At 44.0% G+C, this 26762-nt stretch overlaps 2 protein-coding genes across 2 annotated transcripts; both read left to right on the top strand.

Moving 5' to 3' along the window:
• Positions 1-2475: 2475 nt before the first annotated feature.
• On the top strand, positions 2476-6363 carry LOC125522477 (protein TIC 22, chloroplastic). Its single transcript, XM_048687537.1, has 8 exons — positions 2476-2952; positions 3051-3113; positions 3730-3804; positions 4646-4690; positions 5673-5732; positions 5808-5879; positions 5951-5986; positions 6074-6363. The coding sequence occupies exons 1-8, from the start codon at positions 2575-2577 to the stop codon at positions 6161-6163; spliced, it is 819 nt and encodes a 272-aa protein (XP_048543494.1). The 5' UTR covers positions 2476-2574; the 3' UTR covers positions 6164-6363.
• Positions 6364-15340: 8977 nt separating this feature from the next.
• Positions 15341-23228, top strand: LOC125519540 (galactose mutarotase-like). Its single transcript, XM_048684322.1, has 5 exons — positions 15341-15977; positions 16071-16120; positions 17022-17148; positions 22143-22247; positions 22337-23228. The coding sequence occupies exons 1-5, from the start codon at positions 15575-15577 to the stop codon at positions 22960-22962; spliced, it is 1311 nt and encodes a 436-aa protein (XP_048540279.1). The 5' UTR covers positions 15341-15574; the 3' UTR covers positions 22963-23228.
• Positions 23229-26762: the final 3534 nt, after the last annotated feature.

The following is a 26762-nucleotide window of genomic DNA, read 5'->3' as shown; positions in this document are numbered from 1 at the left end:
AATAGTATGTGCATATGTTAGCTAAGAAGAAGCATTGGAAATCAAATATTCTAGTACATGCCAATTCTACTCATGTAGTCTTTACCACAAGAAAACAAACCGCACACAATTCTACTCGTGATTGTTAGCGCAAGTAACACAAAATAAACACACCATGAGTTGACCTATATGTGGATTGGTTATTCTCATCTCAAGATCGTGATCTCGAGTGACAACTAAGAAGTGTATTCCAGGTTAACTTTGATAGGTTAGTTTTGGTGATTGAGAGAAACATCAGTAATGAGAGAAATATCAGTAATGAGATTAAGGCATCGTTGAGATTTTTGCTTCCGCTGATGATTTAATTAATTGGTATATTTTGCACAAACATATACCATGTCCATATACGCCATAAGGTGCTCCATGGGTTTAAGCAAGCAACAATAATACAATGTCATCGGTATGGGTGCCTTAGGGGTTTTCTAGTCATGAATTGTTTTGTGATTAGAGTACATCTTGAAACCGGTTTTTTGTCAATGGACTCACCTGTAAAGAGGGCAAAATGTCCAAGAATTGCCTTAATCACAGTCAAAAGGTCTTTGCAAGACGAAAATGAAAGAACATTTCTGATCATTGACAAAAACTAGGGTAAACTGGGAATGAACTAGGGAAAATGCTTTGAAGGCTCATCTAACATTTGCGTCAACCTTTGCGTACCACGCGTCCTCATGGGTCCATGCCCATTGCTCTCATACTTGATCTCATCCTCTCCTAGTTTCACTCATTCTTTTTCTCTCCCCTGCTCACAACTCCCCTCCCCGTTTACCTCCCACCCTCCCGTCGCCGCCACTGTTGCTGCAAGGCTACACCACCAACGCCGACCTTGTTGTGCCAGATCCAAAGATGTCGCACGGTGCGCGCGCGCGCTGCTGCAAGCCGGCCATTGGAGCCGCAAAGGGGGAGGGGTGGCGATGCTGCAAGCATCAGTGCGAGCTGCTGCTAGGGGAGCCTGTCGTGCTTCAAAGGGCGCGTCGTCGGTGTTGCTCCCAGGCGAGGCTCGATGTTGCAAGCTTGACCACCGACGCTACAAGCATGCCGCTCTGCAAAGGTGGTCGCCGTTGTGCTTCTTTGCGGCACGAACTGAACACTAGAGTGTCAGTGTTGCAAGGGCAGCGCGTCTGTTGCGAGTCATTGCTGCAAGTCGGCAGGGGTGGGGGTAGATCTCGTTGCGAGTCGACACTACTCCAGACCTGTTGGCGGCTGGGGTGAGACGAATGGGTGCTGCTGCAGCGGAGCTCGTGGTTTGCGGACTTGCGAGGCGAGGGAAGTGTGTGTTTTGCGAAGGTGCGAGATGAGAAGGGTGGGTGTCGAGGTGGCTGATCCTGATCTGGCTGGTGCCTAGCATGATGATCCATGAAATAAGGGTAGAAATGTAAAACAACCTTTGTTTAAATGGATACTTCCTTCGTTCCTAAATATTTGTCTTTCTAGACATTTCAAATGACTACTACATACGGATGTATGTAGACATATTTTAGAGTGTAGATTCACTCATTTTGCTTCGTGTGTAGTCATTTGTTGAAATGCCTAGAAAGACAAGTATTTAGGAACAGAGGGAGTAGATGAATATAAAATTATATAGTACATGAATATATTTTAAAGATGTGATGAGCATTTTATTCCATACATACACACATTTTTATTTTTTCCAAATATTTTTTTTTGGAACTGATTTTCTAACATCCTTAATTTTCCACTGCCTCCGCCCCAAAAGGCTTGTTTTAGATTTGTCTTACGGATGTACCTAGACATGTGTTAGAAAGCTAAGAGGTAAGATATGGGTGTTTAGATATACTCTCTCCATCCAGAAATATTTGTCATCAAAATGGATAAAAAGAGATGTATCGAGATGTTTATTACTCCCTCCATTCCAAATTATTCGTCGCAGAAATGGATGTATCTACAACCAAAATATATCTAGATACATCCATATCTTTTTTTTGAGCATCAGTACAAACACAAGCGCTCATATACACGCGCATACACTCATCCCTATGAACGCACACACGCACACCCTACCCCTATGAGCACCTCCGAGAGACCGAGCCGGCATATCATCTTGAGATTTATGAAGTCACCGTAGGCGCCTCGTCGTCGACAGGAACGTCTCCTCCCACTGAAAGTGCATCGCCGGAAATTCTGAAATAAATCCAGGAATAATGCGAGCACCAGGATTTGAACCCTGGTGAGTTGGGGATACCACTGTCCACCTAACCAATTCAATCACAGGTTGAGTAATTCGGAACGGAGGGAGTAGATACATACATACGGAAGTAATATTACTTATCGCTCGGATGGATGTATGTTTCATCGGAATACGTCTAGATACATCCGTAGAGACAAGTTAGAGTATTTAAATCCCCTTTCCTTAGTTCCTTTTCTTTAAATCTGTTATAAATAAATAATGAAAACGAAACGGGCCCAACTCCTCGGCGACGCCAGCCAACCTCGCGCCGCACTCCACCACCAGACCAGACCAGACGAGAGCGCCCGTAAACGGAAGCCGACGCCACCGAGAGCGGCCAGCCGAACCCGATGCCGCCGCCCAACTCCTCCTCCCTCCCGCTCGCCGCCGCCCCCATGTCCGACCCCTCCCCCTCCCCCTCCCCGCCCCCCAACCCCCTCGCCGCCGCCTCCTCCTTCCTCCACCACCACCTCTCCAGCCTCGCCTCGCGCTTCGCGGCCCCGCGCCCCGCGCACGCCGCGGCGCGCCCGCCGGGGCCCCACGGCGCCGCCGCCCAGCCCCTCGCGCTCGGGCCCGACGAGGTCGCGCGCGCGCTCACCGGCACGCCCGTCTTCACCGTCTGCAACTCCAGCAACGAGTTCGTGCTCGTCTCCGACCCCGCCACCGGCCTCCGCTCCCTCGGCCTCCTCTGCTTCCGCTCCGAGGACGCCGACGCCCTCCTCTCCCATGTACCCCCTCCCCTCCGCGCCCTTCTCTCGACACCCGCTGGTTTTGACTCCTGGTTTTTATGCTTTTTACTGATGGTTCTGGAGGTTGCGTGGTGCAGGTGAGGACGCGGCAGCCGGTGTTAGGGAAGGGGGCCAAAGTGGTGCCAATTACGCTAGATCAGGTGAGCTTAAATTGGTATCTCATGTGATGGATCACGCCAGGAGCAATCCTTTTTCCGAGTCATGATTGTTGGAGCAATCCTGCAAGAGAATTTATGGGGAATTGAGGTTTATGCTGACTTAAGTAGCGAGTTTATGCTGTGGCAGAAATACGAAAGTGATACAATACAATACAAAATTAGGAACTCAATGACATCTCAACCACTGGCAATATGAACTAGATTCCTTAGAAGGAGGTACTGTGAGGAAAGGAATGGTTTCTCATAGGTCACACTGTCGCCAATTTATCTAGTCTAGCTTAGGTTTGTCTCATTAGGCTAGCCCTGATACAACTTCTCATTCTACTCCATCCACGGATGCAAGTTGCGTGGGTCTGCGAACCCACACCAACCCTACCTTGCCAGTTGCCACAGTTTGAAGGGCGAAGCACAGTGTGCAAGTGAACCACTAGTTAAGTGGATGAGCATACTTTTTTGTGCCTTACCACAACTGCAAGTGACTTGTGCAGATAATGAACCTCTAATTAAGTGAATTTGTGTAATTGTATATCTTGAACCATACTGATATTGTTTGATGTTTTGGAATGTAAATATTTCTTATGCTGCCCTTCGAACGCAGGTTTATATGTTGAAGGCCGAAGGTATTGCATTCCGCTTCTTACCTGACCCACTTCAAATAAAGAATGCACTGCAGGTTTGATTCTTGATGAAACTGTTTCTTATTATTCTATTATCTTATCTAAATGTGTACCATGTTTAAGCACCCCCACCCTTTTCTGTCTCTTACAAATAAGTATAGTCAAATTCATTATGTAACTAAATTGCTCTTCAAAGCAGTAATGCAGCAAGTACAAGTTAAAAGATTCCACTGGACTGCCATTTGTACTAACTTAATCTGTTACCATGGTTTTGACTTTTCACCAAAAACAACCATATGACCTAGGGGTAGCATGTTGCCCAGTATTGCGTTATTTGTCACCACTCAAAGTTTTAAATATTGACTTCTTTTTCTGCATCAGGCGTATAAGGGTTAGATAGCACCGATCAGTCCAGTGTATTATCAAGATGTGTTTTTGAATCCTTAGAATGCATCTTCATTATTCATATTTGTCAGACAGCATATATTTTCCATCTTCAAAGACAACATATGTTCCAAGGAACACTTAATTTGAGCAAGGAAAAGTTAGAGGCCTATTGCAGTGGCACATGAATTAATTTTTGGAGATCTGCCACTTAGCCCTATATGGTTGGAACATCACCTGACTTTGCATGGTTGGTGTTATTTTCAATGTAGTCTATGCAAATATTTCCCTTTTTTTTATGGGCTGGATTGGTTCAAATAAAATGAGCATCTAAAGGCCTTTCTTTGTGTACTCTTGCCTGTTGGTCTGTACTTTGTTGCTGATGACTATATAAAGTTTGATGTCTTAAACAATAGTATATGCGGGTTACTGTAGTCTTCTGCATCTAATATAAGCAATGCGAATGATTTTTTTTTTCAGCCTAATGATGACTATTACTCTTTGGCTTTTCAGTTGAAATCTGGCTTAACTGGTTTCGATGGTGTCCCCGTTTTTCAGGTAATTCATGGTTGCATTGCTCTACTAAGAAATATATTCTTGTCAAAAGCAGATAGATTTTAGATGCTCATTGACAGTTGGACATTATGGGATCTCTTTCAATGTGTTAAGTTCAGTTACATGCATTTCAAACCAGGGTTCCACAAACGGCTTGTTGCTTTTTTGGGACAGTTTTGGTTTCTAAAACTCTCTTGTTAATTACCACCAGCATGCCAATGGTAAAATGTTTTTTTTAACTGTCACCGGGCGGGAAAGACTCCCCACCTGAATATATTTTAGGAAAAGTTAAGCAACATGTTTAGGTAAGGTGAGAGGAGAAAAAAATCCCTCCACAGACCAACGGTAAAATTTCACTTCTTTCCCCAAGATCAGGAATTCAGAAAAGAAATTAACACTCTGTTTGGAACCCTACATCAGTTGATCAATAACACTCCTGGTAAGAGTGAACTATACCTCTGCAGTTGACAATTAACAAATTTTATAGATCTGTTGATCAATAACGGCAATGGATCTATTAGCATATGGACTGGTTGATTTGTTGATTAATACGTTAACTTCTAACAGAATAACATATTCCCTCCGATCCGAATTAATTGACGCAGCTTCTATACAATGTACAATGGACATTGTATAGAGGCCGCGTCATTTAAGCTGTAAACCTGTCCTGCCCCCATTAGTACTTGCCCATACTGGTCCTTTCATGACCTCCCAGTATCACCAGGGTGCCTCATCTTGTAATGCTGTACATCTTAAATTGTCGGTGCTCAGCCAAAACCGAAGATTAAAAAAAAGTTTTTTTGTGTGCATATTTGTTTGTTAGCAAGACATCACCTTCCCACCCCCATGTGACCAACCTCTTTCCCCCTATTACCTGGTCTTGATACTTATAGCTTCGTATCCTAAGTCCAAACTTTCTTTGGAACAACATACATTGGATGAACTGCCCTTTGCTATGATGAAAATACCTGATTTGCATGTGCAGTCAGATCTATTGGTCGTTAAGAAACAGAAGAAGCGCTATTGTCCAGTATACTTTCAAAAGGTTTGTCAGGCTCCATTTCCTTTCACCTACCTTACCCAGTCTGGTTAAGTCTTAACAACTTCCTTCCTGGTTCAGGAGGACATAGAAAGAGAGCTTAGAAAGGCGTCTAAATCTTCGAAAGGATCAGCCTTATCTAAGCAAATTATGGTATGTGATTTTTTATGTTTCTTATTGCTGTCCTAAGCTCTCATGAAAACTTGGCCTTCTGGTTTCTTCAGGTTGGTAGTTTGGAGGATGTCTTGAAGAAAATGGAGGTAGGATGGTGACAGAAACATAAGATACACTCAGGACTGCCTGTACCTTACTTGACTACTAACATCCTAAAACTCTTGATTCTACAGATTAATGACAGAAATTCTGGTTGGGATGACTTAATCTTCATACCACCTGGAAAGAGCCTCAACCAACATATCAATGAGGTATCAGCGTAGTTTTGTTGTGCAGTGATAGCACGGAGTTTGAGGCTTTGAGCACACATATTTTCTCACTTGAAATGCTGTGATGGCCAGCCTATCAACTATATTAAGCCGCTGCCTGAGCTTTTCTTTTTCCTCTTAATAATTAATTCACGGTTAGCTCTGTAAGGAAAATTTTCAAGGTCAAGTGATAAATATGGCTGTGATTTTTTTCACCGTTGTACTCTAGAAATATATTATTTATTTGTTTCCTGTTTCTGGATTTACAAACATCATGTTCAGAAAGAAGACTGACAAAAGTATAGTGCTATATCTTCGTTGGAAGATTTAGCTCCATGTGAATTATTTTTCTGTACAAGATTGCAATCATGAAAGAGAAAACATGATTAGAGCTGTGCCATGGTTGGGTTCGTTATCATACTGCCTTCGTAAAAAATTGGTTCTCTTTGTCCTCTTGCGATCAGAATTTACACTCGCGCACTGGTCGTGCCAATCGGATAAAAAACTTCACCAAATCTTCTTCCTTTGTTGAGTGCAACCTTTTTTTTATTGGTGGGGGGGGGGGGGGGGGGGGGGGGGGGGGGATGGAGTGCAATTTACCTGGTTGCTATGAAGCTAGAAGAGGTCTTCATGGAAAGAAAAGAATATGATGGTTGATCTGGAACCAGCATAAATGACACAAATGCCATAGTTCACAAATTTTAGATAAAAATCTCGGAGATTTTCTTTCCAGCCATAAGAGGAATTTCTAGGCTTGCCAAATAGGATATTTTATGTAGACTGAAAGATCAAGGGAGTTTGAGTATCAAGAAATAGAAATGAAGAACATTTCTTTGCTCAGCAAGCTGCTTTTAGGCTCATTTATACGAGGAAGGGGTTTGACTGAAACAAGATTATTTTCTCAAGTGGAATTTAGTAGTGGGTATTCTCAGTTTTTGGACTGGGTTTATGCGTGTAAAGCATTTCCTTTTGCTGCTACTGCTAGGTCGGTTCCACCTCCAGTATGTCACGCAAGTTCACTTTTGGGAGGATACTTGGGCTGATATTGAACCATTTTGTCAAATATCCCATGATCCCATTTCCTCCTATATAGTGTTGCGGGTAGCAAATTGTCATTACGGCGAGCAATCATTTGTGTTGGGCCTAACTTGGAACAAGCTTGGTCGAACAGGTGGAAACTATCGGGTTATCACAACAACTAGAAACCCTTCTGTTTCTCGGTTCAATCCATGCATCGGTCTCTTATGAGTTATCATATTTATTTTCGGCATAAACATATTTGGAAAATAAAAGTACCCTCAAGGATAACTTCTTTTTTGTGCTATCTTCTGAGCGGGATTGTTCTCACAAAAGAAACTATAATTATAAGGAAGAAAGTAGCGCCTATGTCTCAGTTAGCTGATAATTAACCATCTCAGTCAGTTTTCTAAACTTGTTCATACATACAAATCTGAAATGATGTTCACTGTACAAAAAGTGTAATATTGTCTCATCTGATTGAGAATTAAGTTTTCAGTAAATTTTACAGATACGATCGTTCAACTAGTGCACAAACTTGCAACATTTGTCCCCAACGTTCAATTTTCAAATATAAAATCTTGCATGGATCTCAACTTCAAATCAACGGTCGGTGTTGATCGCAAATCCATTAAAAGAAAGTGGTGGGAGATTACAGATTAGAGCTTCTTGTTTTTGTGATGAAAGACGAGACTAGTACAACGCATGTCATATTCCCCGCTTTATGTCATCTAGCCCTTTTGCCTCCCACCTTTAGGATTCTCATATGATGGAAAATTGGCTACTAGGGTTTGGGAAGGGGTTATGTTTAGAATAGCCATATACTCCTTCCGTTCCTAAATATTTGTCTTTCTAGACATTTCAAATGACTACTACATACAAATGTATGTAGACATATTTTAGAGTGTAGATTCACTCATTTTGCTCCATATGTAGTCATTTGTTGAAATGCCTAGAAAGACAAGTATTTAGGAACGGAGGGAGTATATATATTGGTTTATATGACCATCAGAACGATGTTAACTTTGATAAGAAAGTTCTCTATTATCATCTAAATCAGGTGATCAAATGCGGTGGCTTACCACGATCGTGGGCCCCATTGCAAAGAGCAGAGTTCAGAGAAGTGATGTCAACAGGGGAAGGTCGTGGTCATAGACGTATTTTCTGCTACTAGTTGGCCCACCTGCAAGCGACTAGGCGATGGCAGACTTTTCTGAACTTCAATTTACTTATTATCCGCCTAGTTGCTTATCATATGACTGTTCAGATGTTGTGACTTGTTTGGATAGTACGTGTAACAAGTACTCTTGTTTGCATGGTGAATCCCCTCGATTTAGGGCCAGTTCTTTTGAGTGCCGCTGTGGAAATAAGCTACTCTAGAAATAAGTCACAGATAAGCTGTTGTGGAAATAAGCCCATGAAAATAAGCTATCCAGTCCTTTTCACTTCCTTTCATTTAGCTTATTTCCTCATCTGTTAGGTGAATAGTCCGTAATACCCTTGAATAATATGGAAGGGGAACAGCGGGGGCGCACAACCAGGGCATTGGCGACGGCTGCTCTGGCTCGGGCTCCCGGCCAGCTGCGACGCGCCTCGGTGCTCCGGAGTGGGGCGCCGTCCGCCGGAGTGGTGCCCTGGCCGGACCGACCAGGAGCTGTTGCGAGGGAGGAGCCGCGCCCTAGGAGTCGCGCCAGAGGACAGAGAAGCGGCGGAAGATAGGCTCCTACTCACCTTCCATGTGGCCGGAGCTAGCCGCGACGAGGAGCCCAGGGACCGGCGGCGGCGAGGAACCCTAGCCTTCGCGGCGTGCGAGAGCGAGAGGGGATCGAGCGAGGCGACGGGTTTCCTTTCTGCGGGGGGTCGGGTCGGGTGATGCGGGCTGGAACCTGGGAGGGGTATTTCCTTTGTAATTTGAGCGAACAACAGTGCCATTTTGGTATACCCCTTCGGTTTTAAGTCATAAGCTGCGGGAAGCTACTCTATCCATCATGAAGAAACTAGCGGTGGAAATAAGTTGAGCCAGCTTCTCAAAACGAATTTTTTTGGGCTTCTAGCTTATTTCTGCCATAAGCTGGTAGAAGCCACAAAAGAACTGGCCCTTAGAATCCCAAAAGCAACATGGCTCTTCCTTTTCTAAACATGGAAGTGAATGAGAAATCTTAAATTATTTTTTGCGAACACGCAAAAGACATACATGTCGATTTATTAGAAGAAAGAGAAAGCACAGAGAATCCAGCGACAAGCCACGGTTACAAGGGATAACATAGAGATGACGGGCAAGCTACCACAATGTCACAACCTATAGAACAACAGGCGACGGAACGATAGGGCCGAGGCCACATTGAGAGAGAGCGTGGCATGCCAAACTTCCTTGGGAAACACACAACCAAGACTCGTGTTTAATTAAAGGGAAAAAACATATTATTATCGTTTCCAATGTGTCCAAAATGCCCTTCTTAAACCCTAAGATTTAGGCATGAGCTCACATGTAACCATGTGGGACCCACCCTAAATTTTGGGATTTTTAAGGGAATTATTTTGGTGCTTTGGAATCGATCAAAATAAATAAATAAGTAATTAGAAACAAAATAAAATAAACAAAAAAGTTTTTTCTTGTAAGTAGAAACAAAACAAAATAAATAAAGCAAAAAAGAAAACAAAAAAACTGAGAAAAAAAAATTGCCACCTACTAGGCCACCACGGTCTGAATACGACTAAAAACCCATTCATGGGCCAGGATTCAGGCCCGCAGAAGGCCCAGTAGGCCCATAGGCATAGAAGTGTTAGATTTGGCTCATAGGCCTGCAATTTAGAGGAGTTCGAAAGGGAAGAGGCAACCGAGCTTATAAACAGGTGTCGAACGCTCTCAACTAGCAAGATGAGACTAAACTCTCACCACCAACCGGTGTCGAACGCTCTCAACTAGCAAGATGAGACTAAACTCTCACCACCAACCGGGACCAAAGGCCTCTGCTTCCTGCCCTTTGGGCTGCTGAAAAGAGACGCCACCAACCGGGATTAAAGGTGGCATTGTGATGTCTACTACACAACCTTCTTCTTGTAGACGTTGTTAGACCTCCAAGTGCAGAGGTTTGTAGGACATTAGCAAATTTTTCTCAAGTGGATGACCTAAGGTTTATCAATCCGTAGGAGGTGTAGAATGAAGATGGTCTCTCTCAAGCAACCCTGCAACCAAATAACAAGGAGTCTCTTGTGTCCCCAACACACCCAATACAATGGTGAATTGTATAGGTGCACTAGTTCGGCGAAGAGATGGTGATACAAGTGGTATATAGATGGTAGATAAATGTTTTTGTAATTTGAAAATATAAAAACAGTAAGGTAACTGATGATAAAAGTGAGCATAAACGCTATTGCAATGCGTTGAAATAAGGCCTAGGGTTCATACTTTCACTAGTGCAAGTCCTCTCAACAATAATAACAAAATTTGATCATATAACTATCCCTCAACATGCAACAAAGAGTCACTCCAAAGTGACTAATAGCGAAGAACAAACGAAAAGATTATGGTAGGGTACAAAACCACCTGAAAATTATCCTTTCTGATCGATCTATTCAAGAGTCCGTAGTAAAATAATATGAAGCTATTCTTTCCATTCAATCTATCATAGAGTTCGTACTAGAATAACACCTTAAGACCCAAATCAACCAAAACCCTAATGTCACCTAGATACTCCAATGTCACCTCAAGTATCCATGGGTATGATTATATGATATGCATCACACAATCTCAGATTCATCATGTCACCTAGATACTCCAATGTCACCTCAAGTATCCATGGGTATGATTATATGATATGCATCACACAATCTCAGATTCATCTATTCAACCAACACAAAGAACTTCAAAGAGTGCCCCAAAGTTTCTACCGGAGAGTCAAGACGAAAACGTGTGCCAACCCCTATGCATAGGTTCATGGGCGGAACCCGCAAGTTGATCACCAAAACATACATCAAGTGGATCAATAGAATACCCCATTGTCACCACATGTATCCCACGCAAGACATACATCAAGTGTTCTCAAATCCTTAAAGACTCAATCCGATAAGATAACTTCAAAGGGAAAACTCAATCCATTACAAGAGAGTGGAGGGGGAGAAACATCATAAGATCCAACTATAATAGCAAAGCTCGCGATACATCAAGATCGTACCACCTCAAGAACACGAGAGAGAGATCAAACACATAGCTACTGGTACATACCCTCAGCCCCGAGGGAGAACTACTCCCTCCTCGTCATGGAGAGCACCGGGATGATGAAGATGGCCACCGGAGAGGGATTCCCCCTCCGGCAGGGTGCCGGAACGGGTCTAGATTGATTTTCGGTGGCTACGGAGACTTCTGGCGGCGAAACTCCCGATCTATTGTGCTCCCCGAAGTTTTTAGGGTATATGGATATATATATAGGAGGAAGAAGTACGTCGGTGGATCTCCAGGCTGTCCACGAGGCAGGGGGTGCGCTCAGGGGGGTGGGCGCGCCCCCCACCCTTGTGGGCAGCCCGGGACTCTTCTGGTCTATCTCCGATACTCCATGGGTTTCTTCTGGTCCAAAAATAAGCTCCGTGAAGTTTCAGGTCAATTGGACTCCGTTTGATTTTTCTTTTCCGCGATACTCTAAAACAAGGAAAAAACAGAAACTGGCACTAGGCTCTAGGTTAATAGTTTAGTCCCAAAAATAATATAAAAGTGTTTAGTAAAGCCCATAAACATCCAAAATAGATAATATAATAGCATGAATACTTCATAAATTATAGATACGTTGGAGACGTATCAGTCACTACTCGCCGGCACATGTCCGTGCTACCTCCTGCTTCCTACCGGCACTTAGGAGAGGATACAAACGCCACCTATGTGCCTGAGCTGTCCCATCTTGTTTCCTCGCCCTCCCCCCTCTCTCATTTCGAGCATGCTTGTGAGAGACCCGTCATCATTGTCCACCATTAGGGTGGCTACCATCGCCCCCTCGGCAAACCAACATGCCATCGAGATCCGCCACCTCGCATTGGCCCTCCCCACGGAATAAATCGACATTGGGGGCCCTACACCGAGCGAAACGATGCCATCTTCCCCTAACACTTTGTCGTCGACGATTCACCGCCTACCGCCCACCCTCGACCTCGTCGTCTTCGTCACTAGAACCATGGTGTCGGTGCTAAAGCCGACGGATCTCGGATAGGGGGTTCCAAGCTGGTGATCTGAGCAAGATGATAGCATGAGAAAATAGGGACACGATGTTTTACCTATGTTCGAGCCCTCTCAAGGAGGTAAAACCCTATCTCTTGCTCTTGTTTATATTGATTTTGAAGAGGTACAAAGTACAATATGATCTAACTCGAGATCATATGAATGAGTTCTAGCCTCTAAAGCTTGTAATCCCGCCTCTATGATCTAAACGCCACGACTTGTATAGGCACCGGGAGTATCTAGAATTTACACATGGTCGGCTACAATCTAGGGATACACATTCCCATCATTTAAATGTGCCTTGAAGTGTATGCCAAGTCTTCGAAAATCTTAATCTTGATTACGCCGAGGGCCAGTGCCTGTATGACCCATCCATTAGTTATTGGTGGGTCCTCGACCCGACACAAAAGTAACGGGTCAACGTGATAAGAACCCCTAGTTCAGGACACCAACAGTAACCCCTAAACTAGTCTTCAAGTCGAGGACACCGAGCTTCAACTGTGCTTCCGAGTGAACCACAATTATGCTCCGCCTGAAACACAACTATGCTTTATGAAAAGTGAAAAGCACATTTGTGCTTCTGCGTGAAACTTGAAAAGTAAAAAGGCACAACTCCCCCCCCCCCCCCCCAAAAAAAAAAAAAAAGCCCCCCCCCCCCCCCCCCCCAAAAAAAATGAAAAGCGCTTTCTTGTTTCCAGTTTTCATATTTTGCCTTTTTCCCTTTTTTTATTTACATTTGTTTTCCTTTTTGGAAAAAAACAACTATCCAAATTTATTAACATTAGAGTTTGTTTGATGATTTTGATGTGGGAAAGGCAATTGTGAAAATAGTTCATGATAGACGTATGGTTCAAAACATCAAACATTTTGAAAAAATGGATCTATGAAATAAACACAAAACTCCCAACTCATAACAGATGTCGACTAAATAGTGTGTGACTGCGTGGTTGGATGGTTAGTAGAATAATGGTATCCCCTGCCCATCAGAGTTCAAGTTCTAGACTTGACATTGATGCTCACATTTTTTCGGATTATTCTAAACCTTTCGACGGTATGTGCTCAGTGGAAGGAGACGTTTCCATCGACTATGAAGGCCTTTGTTGAAACTTCATCAATCTCAAGATGATGTGCCGACTCAGTCTCTCAGATGTGTTTATAAAGGTAGAGTGTGTGTTCTTGTGTTCATATGCGTGAGTGTATGCTGTGCATATGAACAACTTTAATTGTACCGTGTTAGAAAAAAAGAGTGTATGACTTGTCACCACAGCAGGAGGTGTGGAGTGACTTTGCAAGGGTATCTGTAATTAGGCCAACTCCACCGCGCAACTCAATCCTGTCCGTGTGCGTCCGTTTGAGGTAAAACAAACGAACCAGACAGCCCAGCGCGCAGGCGCAAACGGACTTTTGTCCGTTTTCTATTCGCGTTCGACCCATCCCCAGCCCAAGTTTGCACCACTTTTGGGGTGAAACGGACATCACGCGCGCACGCGGGCCGTCTGCGCCTGTCCTTTCCTGGCCCGCCCGTCGGTAGCACAGGGGCGTCTTTTTCTATCCGCCCCCTCCCTCCCTCCGGTCGCACCTCCTCTACTCTTCCCCTCGCCGCCGCCGCCATTGATTTGCGCAGCCGCCGACCGCGCGCTCGCCCAGCCCCTTCCCTGCGGCGCCCCCGAGCTACCCAACCACGACCACCTGATTTGCGCACCCGCCGGCCGAATTTGAGGCGGATCTGGTTGGTCTTGAGCTCGCCCGGCTGTGGGAGGCCTCGCCACGCCATGGACTGGCCGGGCAACGGGCCGGAAGGCCCGGGCAGGGCCGCAAGGCCATATGCAGGCAGTGGCTCCCCCTCTAGCCGCTGGGATCTACACCGTCGGTGGTCCGCCGACAGATACACGAATGGCGGTCGGTCGGGCTTGGTGCTAGCTCAAAAGCTCGTCGGCGCACCGTTGCCACTCATTAAGTGCGACCACTGCCCAAAGAAGGGCGTGCGCCGCATGTCTACAACGCCGAAATATCCCGAATGGATGTTCATCAAGTGTTTAAACAATGGGGTATGTGCTCTTTTTAGCTTCGGTTTGTGTTTTAGATTTGACTAGTAGTGCTAACTTCAAATTTTCTTGTGTAGCGTGGATGCAAGTTTTGGTATTGGGAAGAAGAGTACATCGATATATTGATAGAGCGTAATTTAGTAGATGTTCATGCCCTTTTAGCTACTCCCTCCTTCCATCTATATAGGGCCCAATGCGTTTTTAAGACCGCCTTTGACTATTGGCAAGATTAATAGTACATGACATGCACAATATGAAAATTATATAATTGAAAGCTCCTTTCACATACGAATTTAACGATGTGCTTTGTGTAAGTTGCATGTCATATATTATTGATCTAATATTTGGTCAAAGTTAGACTCGAAAAACGCATTAGGCCCTATATAGATGGAAGAAGGGAGTAGCATAGATGCTGTAGATAAGACAAGTGCACTTGTTACTAGATTAGAGACTAGACACGAGACTAGATGCGAGGAAGCAACCTTTACTTCTTTATACTCGAAGAAAAAAGAAGCACGCAAGATCGAGGCTCCTCCACAAATAAACAATGAATGCATTGAGAAGGCACCAATATAACTTACAGGAGCAGTTATGGAAGTTGGATATCTTCTAAAATGTATTCTTGTGATTCTTATTTTCTTTGGTCTTACTTTTCTAATCAAAATTTGGTGATGTATTCCCATATACCAAAAATGAATGATAAAAAAAAGTTAAGAGCTTGCAGAAGAGAAAAAAATACGCGAATAGGATGCGGCCGGGGTGCGTCCGTGCGTTTGGCGCACGATCACCGCATCCTAAAAATGATCCAAACACAATCCCATTATCCTATCCAACGGACAGAATCCGGGCAAAACGGACATCTGTTTGGCGTCGCGCGGTCAAGTTGGCCTTATGATTTCAAAAATCAAAAAGAAAAAAGAAACCGTGCGCTCGACACAACAGGAACGGATCGGTAGGCGGTGGACAGAGAGGAGTGGATCGATCTAGGCGCGCGATGCGGGCGATGGTCTGCGAGGGTCCGGCGCGCTCGAGGGGATCCAGGCGAGGCGCGCGATGCGCGTGACCCGGGGGCGACGAAGGAGCCGCCGGCCTAACCCGGATCAGGCCTAACCCCAGAAGACCGGAGTCCGGAGCAGACAGATCTCCGGGGGGAGGGAAATGGAGCAGCTGCTGGGAGCTCAGCAGCACTCCCACTCCTCCCTGTCCCCGAGGACCCCGCCGACCCGGCCGCACCTCCAGCACGCCGCCTCCAACCGGTTCCGGGATCACCACCAGCCCCAGCCCCACGCCGGGCTCAAGATCCTCCGCATCACCCCGCCCTTCTTCCTCCTCCTGCTCGCCGCCGTCTACCTCCTCGCCTCCGTCACCATCCTCTCCGCGCCGGCGCCCCTGCTCCGCGCCCCCAGGAAGCCCGACAGGCTCGTCGTCCCCACGCCCGCGCCGGTGCCCCCCTCGCGGCCGCCCTCCCCGGAGCTGCTCGAGCTCGACAACGGCAGGGTTCGCGCCAGGATCAGCAATGTCGGCGCCGCCGTCACCTCGCTGCTTGTCCCGGACAAGAACGGTACGTTTGTTTGCTGCTGCTGCGGGCTGGCTCGTTGCTGATTTGTTACGGTTGTGGTTGTGGTTGTGATTGTCGTCCCGTGTGCCTCCGCAGGGGTTCTTGCTGATGTGGTGCTTGGATTCGACTCCCTGGATCCGTACCTGGTTAGTTCTTGATCTGTGCCTTTCGATTTGCAGCGGTGTGTTAGCCAATTTCGGTGCATTCTCGGATAGGATTACTGTCCGAGGACCGGAAAGGGGATGTTTCTTGGTTTCTGGCTTTTGGACATCATTTTTTTTGGATGGGACTTTTGGAAGTCAATCAACTAGCCTAGTGGCCTTGTTTTCTTTTGTACCCTCGCCCCACATGTTTTGTAGTGTAATAATGTTTGTGCTGAGACCCCCTCGCATAAGAATGCATTGCCACATTAAAAAAAAAGATGATCTGACCGTGCAATCAAGGATGTGAGACAGGGTTCTAACCGCGTGGCAGGCGTGGTGAGCAAATCTTCAAATCATTCAAATTAGATAAGAGTTCGAGTATCATATTAGTCCTCCCGTATGGGGGTATCATATCAAGTATGCCAACTAGGCAATTTAGCTGAGGTGGCAATTTAGTATTATGATGCTTTTATCCACGTTAAATGAAAAAAGTTACTAAGAAATAAATTCTACCCACAACTTTGTATCGAGATTCTACAAATGAATAAATGAAGTGATAGTATGATACTATGCTTTCGGATTGGGGAGGTAGTATCATAGACTAATCTATGATACTATCCACTACGAGGGGTCTGATGTCTCAATCTTGGCTCATTGGGGTATTTTAAGGGGTACGCCGTCGATCATAATGGTGTTGTGAATAAAACCATACAAGATGGATATCATGCTAGCATACTATTCTTCTAATTTTATGTTTATTTTGAGGGACCGGCTCGAGATGCCCTTATGTGCATGTTACTTATATGCATTACATCTACTGCTGATCTTATATGATTAGATCTACTTATACTTATATATCGATACATTTGTTTGGTGCTGATGGTTTGTGTTCTCTTATTTTTAGAATGGCACCTCGCCTTACTTTGGCTGCATTGTTGGGCGAGTTGCAAATAGAATCAAGGATGGAAAGTTTACTTTAAATGGCGTGCAATATAGTTTGGGCATCAACAACCCACCTAACACTCTTCATGGTAAGACATAGGAGGCCTGAGTTGTAATGCTTACAGTTTGCTTATCCTCCTACCCTGCTGCCAAACATTTGTGACTGATTGAGACTGCAACTGATTGAGACTGCAGATGACCGTGATATTTCTGCTAAACAGAATTAATATACAATAAACGGAATTAGTATACAATAAGGAGAATCTTCTTCAGTGAGACGCCATGGGACATGTGGGTAATTAGATTCACCTTTAAAACATTAGCTACTATTTTTAGTTGGATGGTTCATTGATATTTAAGTTGCCAATGATATGAGTTCACGCTCTATTTTATGAATTTAGACCCCCAAAAAATCAGGATCTGAATATTTTGCGCCTAAATGGAAAAGGATGCGCAGGGGATCATTTTACCATTTTAATATGCTACTGTGGTCTTTTTTGGAATAGTAAAGACTTAGTCGCTCAAAACTCTTTTTCATAGATAGACAACTTTTGATTTTGAACCCCCAAAGCCTTGCTATAATAAGCTATGGGATGCCCCTCTTGAGATAGAACAACAGTTATTCCAGTGGCAAAAACAACAACCTCTATGCTAAACTGTTTTTGGAAGTCTGGTAGTGCCAAAACAGGTGGAGGCCATTGCAGCTTTGAGTTGATTGAAAGCATGTTGTGCTTCGGGTGTCCACAGGAATTGCTTATTCTTCTGAAGTACTAGTTGAGTGAGGGGTTTTGCCAATTAACTGTAGCCTTTCACTCTATAATAACCTGTTAGGTCCCAAAACCCTCTGAGTTGAGTGACATTATCAGGGACTGGCCAGCTTATTATTGCAGTAGTTTTCTCAGGATCTGTAGCTACCAGCCTACTACTTTTTTGAACCGGGCCTCGACCCCTTTCCATTAAAAGCATAACGGAAATACATAGTTCAGAACACCACGGATCCAAAAGCCACAAGCAACATAAGGAAGCTAGAAAGGGGGGGGGGGGGGGGGGGGGGGAGTTCAAGGCACCACTGGGAAACCCGCCATGAGCACTCGTCATCGAGCAGCTCATTACGGGGCGAAAACCCAGCGACACCTGTGATCACGCGAAATCTAGGACCTAAACACCAGGAAAGCTCCAAAAGGAACCCGAAACAGTCTAAAACCACCAAGTTTACAGGCTCACAAACGAGCAAAACAGAGCACCCGCGCAGGAGTGAAGGCCTATCCTGACAGACGAAAGCTCGGAGCCTCGAAGAGATGTAGAAGGGGATCAGTTCGAAGCTGAGTTGGTTGGAGCCGTGCAGATTCTCATCATCATCGAAGCACTGGACCTGAGCATCTTGGCTCCGCGCTCCATGGCCTCCCGATCATCACCAGCCATCAAACCTGCCCAATACACCAAAAAACCACAAGCAGCATATACCACATTAAAGGGGCTTTTGAGATCTTTATGTTCAAAAGTAGCCTGGTTACGATTGTTCCAAATCGCCCAACAAACTGCTGCCAAACCAGAGGTGTAAAATTTGGTCCCATCAGGAAGGAAAATGTAACACCAGGAAAAGTACTGCCAAATGTTGTTTGGACAGAGAGACGTGCCCAGCACACATCCAACCATCCTCCATACCACCCGAGCAACAGGGCAAGTAAAGAAAAGATGCTGCGAGGTTTCCACATTATTACAGAATGAGCATTTAGGATTGCCTGCCCAGTTACGCCTTCTCATGACTTCTCTAGTCAGAACCGCGTCCTGGAACACTTGCCAAAGAAAAATTTGGATTTTGAGGGGGATATTTGCTTTCCAGGTCCATCTATAGTCACATCCAGCCAGAGGCCTTTCCAAATAGGTATAGACCGATTTGGTCGAGAATTTACCTTTTTTATCCAAAACCCAACTAATCTAATCAGTCTCATCAGATAAATGCCAGGAGTTAACCACCTCAACCAGATCATTCCACTGATCCGTGAGGGGAGGATGCAAATTTCTTCTAAACAGGTCATCACCCTCAAAATTTTTAAACTCAGCCACAGTAATATCCTGACAGTTGCAAATGTGGAATAAGGCTGGAAATTTATCTCTCAAGGGGGCAGCACCTCTAATAGGATCATTCCAAACTCTGGCTATATTACCAGAGTTTAAGATCACTTTCCTCCCTGCCAAATATACTTCCTTTACTTTCATAATAGCTTTCCAAATGGGGGAAACTTTTCACCGAGGGTAAAACTAGCCTACTACTCCCTGTCCGGAAATGATATGACCCAAATATTCCAGCTGACTGGTAGCAGAAACACATTTACTTTGCTTTGCAAACAATTGGTTTCGTTGCAAGATCTCAAACACTTGCTCTAAGCGTCTCACATGTGTAGTAAGAGAGGGGCTGTATACCAAAATGCCATCCATGAATAGAAGGACAAATTTTCTCATGACAGGCTGGAATAAGGAATTGATCAGGCACTGAAAGGTGGCAGGTACATTTGTTAGACCAAGTGGCATTACCCTGAACTGGAAATGACCATGGTGAGTTTTAAATGCAGTTTTAGCTTCATCTTCTCGCGCCATCCTGGTATGATGAAACCCACTTCTAAGACCCAACTTGGTAAAACAAGAGGCACCAGCTAACTCATCAAGTAGCTACTCAACAATGGTTAGTGAAAATTTGTTCTGAACTGTGGCCATGTTCAACCTTCTATAATCCACACAAAACTCCAGATGTTGTCCTTCTTTTTAACCAGTAGAATAGGAGATGCATAAGTGCTCATACTTGGTGTAGCAATGCCTGCCTTGATCATCTCAGCCACTTGCCTTTCTATCTCATCCTTCTGGTGAGGAGCATATCTATAGGGCCTAGAATTTACAGGGCTGCCCCATGTAGCAGTTTAATAGCATGATCAAAGCTTCTGTGAGCAGGGAGAGATTTTGCTTCCTGGAACACTTGTCTGATTTTTAACAACACTAACTGAATCTCCGTGGGCACAGTGGTATCATGTACAGTATCTGACAGAGGGCAAACCACAGCCAGAGCCCAAGCCCATATGTCATTAACTTGGTGCCACTGGTCAATCTCCTCTAGAGTAGCCTCCTGAGAAGTGGGCAGAGATGGTGAGACCACTCCCTGAAGTTTCACTGTTTGTCCCTGATATTGAAACTCCACCCGTTTTTCTTCCCAATTACACCGAACTTTGCTAACCAGTCCATTCTAAGGACAGCACCATAACCCTCCAGGTTAAGTACTTTCATTGGATGAGTAAAAAAGCCTTGTTGTATGTTCCACACTAACTCAGGCACTTCTGTATTGCAATGTAATATATCCCCATTTGCCACTTTGACTCTCATTGGTCTTGCTGGTCTGCTTGGCAAATGCTACCTATCCACAAATTATTGGTTCAGAAAACCGTGAGAGCTACCAGAATCTACTTCCTGAATCATTGCAAACACTGCTGCTTGAGCTACTGTATGTGGCAACTGTGTTTCCACATGACCCCTTGATTCTGGTTTGAGCCCCATAATAAATTGATTTACCAACATCAACCTTCCTATCATAAAAAAAAAATCAACCTTCCAACAGCTGGATCATATATTTTAATGTGATACGCCAGCTGATCAAACTTCTCTTGTATTTCTCAACACTATCCACTTGCTTGAGCAAATACAATTCCCTTAACTTGTCCCTGTGGACATTGACTTCAAATTCCTGCAACAAATCTGTACTGAATTTCTGCCAATCTTGCCAGCTTGCTGTTAGTACTGAATTTCTGCTGCTGAACTAGATCGAGTGCACCGAATCGGTCTGACAAGGCCTTGATCTCAGCGAGCAGCTTCTCCTCCATACTTCTGATCCCGGTGACGACGTACTGTGGCTGGGTGCTAGGCTTGAGCAACGGAGCCGTGACTGCTCCCCCGAATCGACCTAACCGATCATAGGATTTATGCCCGATCGCTCGAAAGCAACCAGTGACCCGCTCTTGGAAATTTTACCAGTCGACCAAGAGAGTGTGAGACAGCGTAGCGGTGGACCAAAGAAGCTAAATACCAATTGTTATGACCTAGCCTATGATTGGGCTAGATGTAACAGCAGATCGGACGAACTTAGGAAGAACAGAGGGGAAGGAGCAGAGACTTGAGGAAGAACAGGGGAAGGGGAAATCAGATATTCATTTCATATTCGATGACTGCAAACAGTACACTGCAATGGCTTATAACTGGGCCACACTTCGATGACTGCAAACCGTACACTACAATGGCTTATAACTGGGCCACACCACACCTGCTGCCCTCCGGGTAACCCACTAGCAACTCAATGCCAAATCACCTACTTGATGGCGCCAACTGGAGTCCCTTCTTGCCTCGCTTTCCTCGATCGACTCGAACATCAGTTTCGTCCGTTAACGCCTGAACACCTTCTCCTGCATCTCTGTTGTTCTGTGGCTCTGTGCCGTGCTCTTCTCTGACACTCCGACAACTTGTGCCCTTGTCGCACTGCTAGAGCTATGTAGGAGTGTGACAGTATTTAGGGGTTAAAGCCCAGTTCTACCAATTTAAATTTGCAGGTCTCATGATGTAGTGAAGTTGTGAGGTACTCCCTCCGTCCGGAAATACTTGTCGAAGGAATGGATAAAAATGAATGTATCTAGAACTGAAATGCGTCTAGATGCATCCATTTCTCCGACAAGTATTTGCGGACGGAGGGAGTATAATCTTGTTTATGCATGTTTGGTTCATATAGACATGGCGAACTTTAACCTGATTTCTGTAACATCTGGTGCCGCTGTAGCTAGCATCATCCATGTTGAACAGCTGCAAGAACATGTAAGAAATTCCTTGAATCACACTAGTCCATCTGCTGTGCAGAATAAGTATTTGTGGCAGTCTGGGTTAAGGAGAATGGCTTATCTGAATATGCACTCTGTCAAGATCAATCATTTTTTGTATCATGGTCGATATAATCACAAACACACATAATATACATGCACAGAGAAAAAGATCACTATATTACTTGTGCTATCACATACTCAACTCTAATGCTGTGTGATATTAATTTTTCTAGGTGGATTTAAAGGGTTTGATAAAGTCATATGGGAAGTCGCTGAATATAACAAAGGGAAGACCCCATCAATCACCTTAAAATATTATAGTAAAGATGGAGAGGAAGGTACCGTGGCAACTAACTCCCATTGAACAGTTAACTACATGAAGGGTTGAAATTCACTATAATCTGACGGATCTCTCTCAAGTAAACAGGTTTCCCAGGTGATGTTTCTGTTACTGCCAGATATTCTCTTCCATCAAGCATGGAGTTGAAGCTAGAGATGGAGGCTACACCTTTGAACAAGGCCACACCTGTCAGTTTAGCACAACACACCTACTGGAACCTGGCAGGCCACGACTCTGGAGATGTGCTTGCACATTCTATCCAGATACGGGGATCTCAGATAACTCCAGTAGATCAAATTTCAATACCCACAGGCGAGTTTATGCAAGTGAGTGGCACGCCATTTGATTTTCTGTCTGAGGCTGAGATTGGCGAAAGGATCGGCCAAGTCCCTGGTGGTTATGATCACAACTATGTGCTTGATGATTCTCGCGAAGTGAAGTCAGGCTTGCGGCATGTGGCTAAGGTGACAGATCCGTCAAGCTTTAGGGTCCTAAACATTTGGGGGGATGCTCCTGGAGTGCAATTCTACACTGGTAATTTCCTTGCTGGCATTGTGGGGAAAGGAGGTGCAGTCTATGGGAAGCACGCAGGTCTCTGCCTTGAGACGCAAGGTTTCCCAAATGCGGTCAACCAACCTAATTTTCCATCAGTGATCGTTCGTCCTGGTGAGAAGTACATGCATACAATGCTGTTTGAGTTCTCTACCAAGTGAACTAGCTCTTGTAGAGATACACCTTTTTTTCCACGTCCTTTTCTTTTTCTTGTCTTAAGTTATGAATTTCTGACAGTGTTAGATAATACTAGCAGTAATTAGGAATGAAAGACACCATTTTTTCATAGGTAATGTTCCTTGTGACTGGTAACTGTTGTGAATTGGCGACATATTATACAGGATTAGCAATTCTAGCACGGAGTATGTAAGGAAAGAGGAAGAGAACAAACCATTTTTCCGAGGGATTTTCGGTTGTACCAGCTGTACAGGAGTTAGCACGTTCTTCTATCATGTACTCCCTCTGTCCCATAATATAAGAACGTTTTTGACACTAGTGTAGTGTAAAAAACGTTCTTATATTATGGGACGGAGGGAGTAGTAGATTTTTTTACTTGTGGGAACGTCAGCTTCCCAAGTTTGTTCGAGTATTACTTTTTTTTTCCGAATTTGTCTCGGTGTTGCATCTGAACTATCAAAACTTTGCACCGTAAGCTTCATTATATATTTTTTTTCTCCCCCAAACACTCAGATTTTTTGTTCGGTGACCTTCCCGCATTTTCCAGTGCGAACTTTGAGTTTTTTTAACCTTTTCTTATTCAGATACTCCTATTTATTTATTTTGGTAGATTTTACAATTTCCATTTATTTTTCACATCACTTATTGATTTTTAAACATCAAACTGCTCCTTTATTTTATTTTGAACTCCTTTGTTTTCTTCTGTAGCACGTGAACATCTAGTAGCAACCCTTTTTTTGGCTTTAGTTTTTTTACTATCTTTTTCTCATCCAAATTGCAATCAGCGTGGCTTTTGAACTGTTGGGTGTTTCACATCTGACTTGCACTCTGTTTTTTGTTCATAGTCCTAAACCGTTAATTGGAATGAAGCAAATGATATACTGTTGAAAACCTATTGAAAATGAGCAATTTTTTCGTGTTGACCATCTTTCAAATTCACCATGGTTTAAGAGCAGTGTTGAATACGGTAAAACTCATTTTTGAATGCCACACATTCAACTTTTGAACTTTTTCTTGATGTTACCTTTGAACTTTCAATATTTTCACACCTTGAACTTTTCATCATTTTATGGCATCATATGTTTTGTTTTCTAAAGTTCCAAATGTCCTCTAAACTTCCAAATTTTATCCCCGTGAAATTTTGTGAATTTCTATGGTTTGTTTTATGAACTTGTTATTTTCTTTTAATCTTTTTGAACCGTGCAGGCTACATCTTTTGAACAACATGTGAGGTGATCAGTAGATTCCGCCTCCTGGTCGCACAACGGACACGCAACATGGGACTGCAACCTGTGTTGCAGGTTCGTATCCGTGGTCCAGAGCCGCTGTAGCCGGAGTGGCTACCCGCGGGAGGAACTTGGTCTGCTAGACCCTATAAATCTCGGCAAAATTGACAAATTTGATCTATGGATGAAATCAAATCACGGAATAAACTGTCCGTGAAACTATTTCACGCGGCTGACCTTTTTGTGTGACGCCCGACACGAAGGCGTCACACTACACTGTGCAACGTCTCATAGATAGGCGCTACACGCCTGGCCAGCGTCGCACCCGTGTGATCCGAAAATTACTAAAGTCAGTGTGCAGTGCCTGGGAGCTAAGCGCCACACTATACAGTGTAGCGCCTAGCTTCTAGGCGTTACATTAGTGCTTGCTTCATTTTGTAGTGCAACCACTAGTGCAGCGTTTGAGAGCTAGGCGCCACACTATACAGTGCAGCGCCTAGCTCTTAGGCTCTGCACAATGACTTAACAACTTTTAGGCAGTTTGGGGTGCAACGTGGGCCAGGCGTGTAGTGCCTATCTGTGAGGCGTTGCACAGTGTAGTGTGGCGCCTTCGTGTCGGGCGTCACACAAAAAGGTCAGCCATGTGAAATAGTTTCATGGACAGTTCATTCTATGATTTGATTTCGTCCACGGGTCAAATTTGTCAAATTTGCCATAAATCTCAGAATCACTATTGGATTGTGTTGTGATGTGATTATTTTATATTTTTCATGGAAAATGAGCTACAAAGTTGAGAAATAAGGGTGAAACAAATACAAAAATTATCCCTGCATTTTTTTTTACAAAAAAGGCAAATGAGAATTATGGTAATCCACTGAAGCGGCAAATGTCGCAAATTCAGTTTGCAGTCCCTCCAATTCCTCTCGTTTGGTGGCGCTAGTACTGCGATGGTGATGTTAAACCTGGATTAAGGTTCAACCGAACTGAGAACCTTGCCTGGATTAACTCCAGTGAGGTTTTCATTTGTTTCCTTCGAAAAATGGAACCTACTAAGGTCTTCGTTGTTCAAAGGAAAAGTGTAGTAAATACACAGGAATTGGAATGGTAATTTTTTTATGGTTTTGCTATTCAAGCCTTTATTTCAAAGGAATGTAGCAATCACAAAATGATGGTCATTTTTATTTGGTCTTGGTTTTAGAGGAAAAACATAGTAATTTTACAATCCAATTGAACCTCCTTTTCATATCACAAATGATAGGTGACATACGTGTGACACGAAGCATTTTGGTTCTGACGTTTTTTACAACTAAGGCTATCATTTAAAAAAAAATAAAATCTGCCATCTAAAAAGAAAGTTGTCATACTTGACAACTAAATTTGCCATCCTCGCGTCATTAAATTTGCTATAAACAATGCTCAAAGTTGCCATGTGTCCGTGCCACATGTGTGACACTTATCAGGGCCTTTTTAAATTCCTAAGCACAAAAAACAAGACTGAGATCATAAGGGGCTGTTTGGTTTGTGACTATGGTTGCCACATGTTGCCACACATAAGATTATGCAACTTTGACCAACTTAGGAGAGTGTTTGGTTCAAGTTTTACCTTAGGCAATATACTTTTTGCCACACTAGGGCCCCACATGACATACACTCAAAAAGTGTGGCAAGATTCCCTTAGACTTGCCAACTTGTGGCTCTCATTTTAAAGAACTAACCTTAGACAAGTGTGGCAAGAAATATGTGGCAAAATGTGACACTCCTAGGCCTAGAACCAAACAGACATAATAACATGCTACAATACTTTTTGACGCAATTTGACTTTGATTTGACTCTGTTTATTAGGATTCATATTCTCTATTACATGAACCGAACACTCGAGTATGTAAAATTCTAACGTTTTTCGTTTCTCTGTTTTAGACATACGTACATTATATCCAATTACTGTTGGTTTTTTCCTTTTCAGCGCTCGGTGTGACTTGGTCTTAATAGTCTCCGTCGGGTGACATAACATATAAAAAAAGAACTAAAAGATAAATTTGCACATATCTCAATGTAAAATCTCATGAATATAACATCGAATTGAGACGTCGACTCAAAATTAGCAAAATCGTTTCTAGAATCTTTTCCAAAGGAGGCCAAAGTACTAGCTAATTTTTTAAATAATACATTTTTTTATTAATTTGCACAAATATTATGCTCAAAAAATAATTTTCAAAAATAATACACCATCAGCCCGCAGCAGGCTGAGTGGACCTAGTCGGCCCACAGCAGGCCGATTGAGACCCTATCGGCTAGCTGCTGGCCGATTGGCCTGTTGACCACCAGTTCAGGTCCAGTCGGCCAGTAGTGGGCCGACAGAGTCTAATTGTCCTGTTGTGGGCCGACAGCGACTAATTGGCCAGCTGCGGGCCGCAGGGACTAATTGGCCTGCTGTGGGCCGACTGGTGCATGCCACCATTTTTTTCCTGAACGCTCCCTGGATTTTTTTATAAACTATGACGTATTTCGTGCAACCCTTTGCCCGTAATATTTTCCCGCCATATGTTCGCGCCAACTCT

The sequence above is a fragment of the Triticum urartu genome, chromosome 7 (genome assembly GCF_003073215.2).
Source record: "Triticum urartu cultivar G1812 chromosome 7, Tu2.1, whole genome shotgun sequence".
Lineage (NCBI taxonomy): Eukaryota > Viridiplantae > Streptophyta > Magnoliopsida > Poales > Poaceae > Triticum > Triticum urartu.
This window is presented reverse-complemented; position numbering and strand designations above follow the sequence as displayed.